We start from the raw sequence: 6,928 nt of genomic DNA on the forward strand, positions 1-6,928 counted from the left end.
TCTGAAAGAACACAGCAAAACACCACCGATTTCTCCCCCTCCCCAATGAAACCAGCTTCTGTGTGTGCCCCTCGCGTTCTGATCAGAGCGGGGGAGAGCAGATGGTAGAACAGAGGCAGAGGAGTGTATTTGAAGAGAGGAACTTACAACAACCTCCCCAGACGGTGTGTATGTGTGAGAATAGCTGTATGTGCCTATTGTAATTGTTATTATATACCTGTGGTATAGGTAGGGCCCTGTACTTGAACGCGTTGGAAGCAGCAGCAGTACAAGTTAGTAGTAGGTGTGTTGTAAAATGCTCTGCTGCAAGGCGAGGGCATTTTTCGTCTGGCCGGTGGGGTGATCTTTTCTGTGAAAACCCATTTCCACCGTTCTGCTTTGCTAGCCGCCGTCTCCTTGGCTTTCGCTGTGCCTTTAATAAGCCTGACAGGAGAATTTCTGCTTCCAGCCGCAGTGCCCAGGTGTGATGTGAAGGAGCTGGGCTGAGTTTTCGGGGAGAAGGGCAGGTTCCGCAGCCCCACTGAGCTCCCAACCGCAGCTTGGCGCTGCGGGCAGCTGCCTGCGCTGGGTGGAACTAAGCTCCGCAGCCCCGTGGTGAGGCTTTCAGCTCCTGAAGTGAAGAAACTTTTTCAGTGAAAGGGGTCTCTAACACTGGAACAGGCTCCCCAGGGAGATGGTTGAATCCCCGTCCCCGGAGATGTTTAAAAGCTTTAGTGATGTGGTGCTGAGGGCCATGGCTTGGCACCACACTTGGTAAAGTTAATGGTCGGACTCGATGATTTTAAAAGCCTTTTCTAATCAAAATTATTCTGCGGTTCTATGACAGCACCGGGCACCCCGCGGCTCTGCAGAATGATCCGGGCTACTGCCAGTTTGTGGTTGACCCTGGCCACTGAACCAAGCCTTAGTAACCCCTAAAGCCAAGGACGCGCGGGGACTGCATGCGGTACTGCTCGTAGAGCTCGCCTCCACCTCCCCTCCCCGCATAGGCACACACTGGCTCGGGCTAAGCCTGAAATCCTCCCCGGAGCAGCTGACGTTAGCAGAGGGGTTGCGGAGGAGCATCAGCTCTGACGCTGGAACAACTGGGAAGGTTGCTTAGGGAGCATCCCCCTTTGCCAGGGCGCATTTTACAGTTGTCAGCGTGACCAAAGGTACCTTGTGCGCAACGAATCTGCGAAAGCCCCTCAAATAGCACATAACACGTACAAGAGGTGGTTATGGGTGAATTACTTCGTGACAGAAACGATTCTGGGATAACACCTGACTTTCAATGATCAGAGGTTCCCCCCCCTCCCCTCCCCCCAGTTCTCAAACACAAGTGCCATGGTGGGTGGGGGAAGAAACCCAACGACTCGATTGTGATTGCCATCGTCTTTACTCCCGTTTAACTGTTCCTGATAGTTTTGATGAATTGTGTGGATCATTTTAAATTAATTAGGGCTGAGGGTTTCCCCCTGGAGGCACAGCCCAAATAGAGGGTATCGTTTTGTCTGGTGCCATAAGAGCAAGGAAGACACAATTACAACGTGTTCGTATGCACTTGACACACAGTGAACTCTCTGTGCATATAGGTATGGGGAGATACATGTAAATACGTAATTTATACATAAACACGTAATTTATACATAAATACGTAATTTATATATGCATATAAGCATATAGATAAACGTACAATGTCTGATCTAACTGTGAACTGCAGAAATGCAGGTGAACTTAAAAACCAAAGAAAAAAGACCAAGAAGGGAAATGTCTCTGAATGCCACATTAGGGTAACAGGGAGGGGGGGGGGGGGTTAGAAATGGAAGGTTTCTCCCCGTTCCTCTCTCGCTTTGGGCGCAGTAGTACGTGTCTCTCACATGTTCCCTCTAATCACCGACAAGAAAGTTCTTCCCCGCTCTTGCTGGCTCTGGTTTAGCAGTCAGCCCCCGTCTGAGTCACAGGGACCACGCCATCCCGCTGCCGGGTGAGTGACAGCAGCCGACGCTCCGGCTGCGCCTTGTCCCTTTAAAATCTGAAACCAGGGGTAATGATTTATCAAACTCTTATTATCAAGAAAATGTCAAACGAAGGGCACCTTGCTATGCACTGACGCAAACCCAGTCTTTCCCAAGGAAGTATAGAAAGCTTTGCTCTCCACTGGGCAGTCTGTCTATTGCCTGTGCTGCTGGTTTTGCTTGTACTGCTGGGTTTGCCTCTACTGAGTCAATTGGTGGCTATTTAAAGCATGGTAAGTGCTTGGATCTCTTATTTGATACTGAAAAGGGCTGAAAGGGGTGCTGGCCGTTAAATTTGGGGTTGGATACCTTATGCTGGTGGTGTCTTTCGCGTAGCGAGGGAAGCGGTGCTGGAGGGGGAGCTGCCTCCGGAGCTTGTCGCGGTGCTCCGGGAGCTGTCCGTGGTCTGTCCGCGAACCTTTCCGCAGTGCCCCGGGAGATGGCTGCTGTCAGTCCGCGAAACCAGAGCGGAAAGGAAGGGGGAGTGTGTGGGGGGTGGTAGGGAACGGCGGTACCTCGAAGAGCATCGGACAAGGGGCAAAGTCCCTCTTATTTTATCACTGGGAGACTGGGATTAGGACGCGGAAAAAACTTGCAGCGGAGACAGCGCCGGGTGGTTTGGTGAAACCTTCTTCAGGAAAGCAGGCGTATTCTTAACATCACATGGATGGAAAAGGTGTGGTTAGGAGGGTTCTCCTGCCGACTTTTAAAAAGATAATAACAAATATATGCTTTTTAAGTTACGATTTTAAGATGGAGGGGAAAGGCAGGGGTGGGGGTGGCAGGGAATGTCATCAAGAATCTGTTTAATGAGTAAGAAATGCTTTAAAAAAATCTTTAGAGGCGTGCGAGTCGAAAACATAAGCAAAGGAGCAGAGAAATTTCGCTGGGTTTGGTTGGTTTTGTGTTTCGTTGTCTCGCTGTTGGATTCGGAAGGGTGACAGCCTGTTCAGAAATGCTCTCCAGCGCTATTTCACCTTCTTTTTTTTTAACCTCCCCCCCCTCCCCGTCTCCGGCTGCCTACAGGGCAGCTTCTCTATTGCCTATATATATTAGAAAAAAAAAAAGAAAGGCAAAAGAGCTGATGTGCATTGTTGAATGACAGAAAGGAAATGGGGCGTAAAATTAAAGAATCTTTCTACACCGGCGATAGGGAAGGGAGCATCCCACAGCCGTGCTGTGAAACCTAACGAGGGCTGGCGGCGCAGTGCTGTAGAGGCACTTTATTTAAACTCGAATTCTGGTTTTGCAGGCGCTGGGGCTGCGTTTTTCTTTGAGTTTTGTTTGTTTGTTTGTTTTATTATTATTTTTTTTAAAACCTTATTTTTCTCTCCCCCAGGATATTAACGCTGAATGAGAGGGCAAACAGGTGGGCTGGGGCACCTCGAAATTCCGCAATACTTTTGATTCCCCCCGCGCATTTTGTGCCCGAGAGGAAAAAAAAACCCTCAAATCGTAGAATCTTTGCATTCCTCAATTGTTTGGTTTTTTTTTCCCCTTTCATAAAATATGTGACGTTGTCATTTCAGGATTACGCCAGTCAAAGGGATATGAGCAAGCCGTTTGTGAGCAATCCTGAAACCGGTGCCGCTGGGCCCAGTGAAGGTGCGGGGGTTGTAAGAATCAGCCCTGAAAATGCGCCGCAGAATGCCCCATCGCAAGCCCCTGCCGCGGTGGCCAGGCTTCCGCGATCGGTCTCTAACGACTGCAAAACCCTTCCCTCCGAAGAAGCTAAACCAAATGATTTCGAGAGGACCAAAGTCGGGATCTGCAAGCTCAGCAGCACCCCGGTGCAAGCCAACTCCACCCTCCGGAGGGAATCTGTGGAAACCTTTCCATGCAAGCACACTCCTGGGGCAGGGGCCGCCGGGCAAGCCGCTATCCCTCACTGCAAAATCCCTGCTTTGCAGAGCACAGACGGGGACGCCAATCTAACCCTTGGTAAGAGCACACTGGAGCAAAACAATGCCAAAGGCTCCTGGGTGAGCTTGAGCCAGAGTACTGTGGTGCTGGGCACAGATGGCAACACTTCTGTTCTTCCCGGCAGAGTGGAGGGGGTAAGTTGGCTCCTTTCAGGATTTCTTCCCCCAGTTCAGTTTGTGGGAGTGAGAGGTCTTTGCTTCTCAGCACTGGTATGGGCTGAAGCTCTAAAATCAGGTTCAAATTAGTCAATGGTGGGGCTGTGTCGTTGGGAGGGGGAAGGGAGAAGAAGTCTGGGGCAAGATATTGTACTGCTGTTGAGGGCTAACCATGGGGTATGGGTATAATTGACAGTCAGCAGTGCCCGGCTAATTCCAAAGTGTTCACTGAGCCATGCCTCCATGCCTCCATCATCCGGTCCGGTTGGTGTCCCCTCTCTGTCCCCAAGGCCAAGTCCTGTCCCCAAGGCCAAGTCCTGTCCCCAGCATCAGATGCCAAAGGCAGGAAAGATGCTCTCCCCCTCTCAGACTCAGTCGTTTGCTCAATCCTTGGAGCCTGTAACCAAAAATAAAAAAATCACCTGAACCCCACAGGATACCAAACCCTGCTAGCCCCTGGCACTGCGTCCCGGGAGGGGTTTGCCATTGGCCGGGCTGCGGAGCCTGGCAGGTGCCGGCGCCCACCGCTCTCGATGCTCTCTCTGCCCCCCTGCCTGTCTGGGTTTGCCCAGGAAGAGGAGGGGGGAAGGTTTTCGTTCTTTAAAAGCGGTTTTTTCACTTGGTTTCTGTGTGCCAGGGGAAACGGCCGGGCCCGTGCCGGCTTTTCTGGGGCCGGCGGTTGGTCGGTCCCCGTCCGAGGGCTCCGCTCCTCAGAGAGGGCAGTTTGGCCTCCGGCGCAGCAGACGATGAGGAGCCAGGCCACTCCCGGGGCCCTGTGAAGATGCCAGCATGGCTGGGAGATGCGCATTGCAGTGGCCGGAGGCCCCGGGCAGGCCGCCGTGGAGCCCAGCCCTGCGCATTCGGGGCGTGGGTACCCGGCCAGTGGGAACTGACACCCCGGGGTTGCACTCACGGTCTCTCCTCCCTCGGGGGCAGCCTGGCCGAGGGCCAGGTTTTGAAAAGCTGCTCTGTTGTTTATTCTGTCAGAAGAGAGCCCAGGCAGGGGCTGCATGGAAAGATCCCCCGTTTCCCCGCCCGTTCTTTCTCCCTCCGGTGAACCCGGCAGCAGCAACACCGCGATGCTTGTTGGCAGAAGTGGCTGTTTTCCGACTTTTCTTTTTTTCCCCCCTCTCCTTCTCCCCTCTTTTAGGAAGACGATGTAGGGGATGAAAATAAAGCCCGAGGGAACTGGTCTAGCAAGCTGGATTTCATCCTCTCCATGGTGGGTTATGCAGTGGGGCTGGGCAATGTCTGGAGGTTCCCGTACCTGGCCTTTAAGAATGGGGGAGGTATGATGGCTTTTTCCTGTCTCTCTACCTGCAGTACCGTACGTGGCTGAACCGGTCCCTGCCTTCTCGGTGGGGAGAAACAGGAGGGAAAGAAGCGGGGGGGAAGTGGTGTCCTCTTGTCTGGCAAAACCGGGCAGCAAGCTCCGGGCTGAGCCCAGCTCTGAGGGCACCTCCAGACCACCAACAACTTGGCTGAGAATCCTGGCTAGGGTTTTCTGATGGTCAGCTCTCAAAGTAGGAAATCTCCGGCAGGATTTCGTTAGAAGGTAGCGCTCTCCTTTGAAACACGTACAGTTAGCTGGCGCTGGTAGGAGAGGGAGGAAAACGAAGAGCTGATCACACCTGGACACAGAATGAGGGCTTCGAGCTTCCCATTTCGCCTGGTTCAATCTGGTCTAACTCCACAAACGACGGGACTGGGGAAGTGGAGGGAGGTGAGGACGATACAAAGGGTTTTCCAATCAGGAAAGTCACAGAAGGACACTGGGACGCAAGTAGAGCCGTTCTGTTATTTCGTGAAGCTTGGGGAGTTTCTTCTAAACCTCTCCATAAAACGACTGAAAAAACAATCTCTGAAATTGAGCAAAACAGAGGATAATAGAGCAGAACGGAGGAGAATAAGGTTGGAAGAAGGGTTCTGCCGTTAATCGCTTGTCTGGAGAAGAAAAAGTTTGTTTGCGGAGGTTCTAACAGAGGTCTCATCTAAACTGGGAGCCGCTGGGGGCTGCTGTGTTCATCCTGCGCTGTGAACCGCTTCTGGCTGCGCAGGGGTCTCAGTGGGGGATGTGGGTGCTGTGAGGGTTTGGACCAGGTGTGCAGAGGCTGTAAGAGCTGGTTTGCGTGAGGGAACTAGCGATTCTAAACCCAAGCCAGTCTTTACCTTTTTACGTGTAGGAACTTTGAAGCGGAAGGTGTTAAAATACTCGTTCAATGGCAATATTCTCTCCAGCAAGTGCTGGAAATACAGAAAGCTGCTTCCCCTTCCCCCGGTCTGGGGGCACCAGGAATCGTTAACAAATCGAAATCGTTCAGTAGCCGCAGATCTTGACCAGGTTGTTCCCTGTATCCCCGGGCATAAACAGCCCCGCTTTGCCCCAGGAGAGCCCGCTCCCAGCCTGCCGCGGGGGTTGCTAAGGCGGGGGTCCCTGCCCCGCGGAGCTTGAGCGGGGCTCTCCGCGCCGGGCCATGGTGGTAGGCGAATTCACCCTGGTGTGATGGATGAGGAGGCTCGGCCCCCACGGTCTGTGCGTGCTGATTGAGGTTGTTCTCTCTTTTCTCCCCTCCCCCTCATCCCCACAAGGTGCGTTCCTCATCCCCTATTTGATGATGCTGGCTCTGGCCGGGATCCCTATTTTCTTCCTGGAAGTCTCCCTGGGGCAGTTTGCTAGTCAGGGGCCCGTGTCAGTCTGGAAAGCCATTCCCGCCTTGCAAGGTGAGCGGAGCAGGAGCCGGCCCGGTTTTTGGGGAGCATGTCCTGCACCCCCTCTCTTGCATGGCTTAAGCACCGCCGCCTCCCTAGCGCGTCCGCAGGCGCGCAGCCGCATGATCTCCCTCTGGTTTCCGC

The 6,928-nt window shown here is 53.1% G+C and overlaps 1 protein-coding gene across 1 annotated transcript in view; it reads left to right on the forward strand.

The window, feature by feature from the left end:
• Positions 1-2,664: 2,664 nt before the first annotated feature.
• Positions 2,665-6,928, forward strand: part of SLC6A5 (solute carrier family 6 member 5) — a 35,114-nt gene continuing 30,850 nt past the window's right edge. Inside the window, exons 1-4 of the mRNA XM_068148545.1 lie at positions 2,665-2,673; positions 3,527-4,054; positions 5,226-5,364; positions 6,665-6,796. Coding sequence (XP_068004646.1) covers positions 2,665-2,673; positions 3,527-4,054; positions 5,226-5,364; positions 6,665-6,796 — 808 coding nt within the window. The remainder of the gene's footprint in view (positions 2,674-3,526; positions 4,055-5,225; positions 5,365-6,664; positions 6,797-6,928) is intronic.

The sequence above is a fragment of the Melanerpes formicivorus genome, unplaced genomic scaffold (genome assembly GCF_026170545.1).
Source record: "Melanerpes formicivorus ecotype bairdi unplaced genomic scaffold, bMelFor1.0.p_v2 SCAF_16, whole genome shotgun sequence".
NCBI lineage: Eukaryota > Metazoa > Chordata > Aves > Piciformes > Picidae > Melanerpes > Melanerpes formicivorus.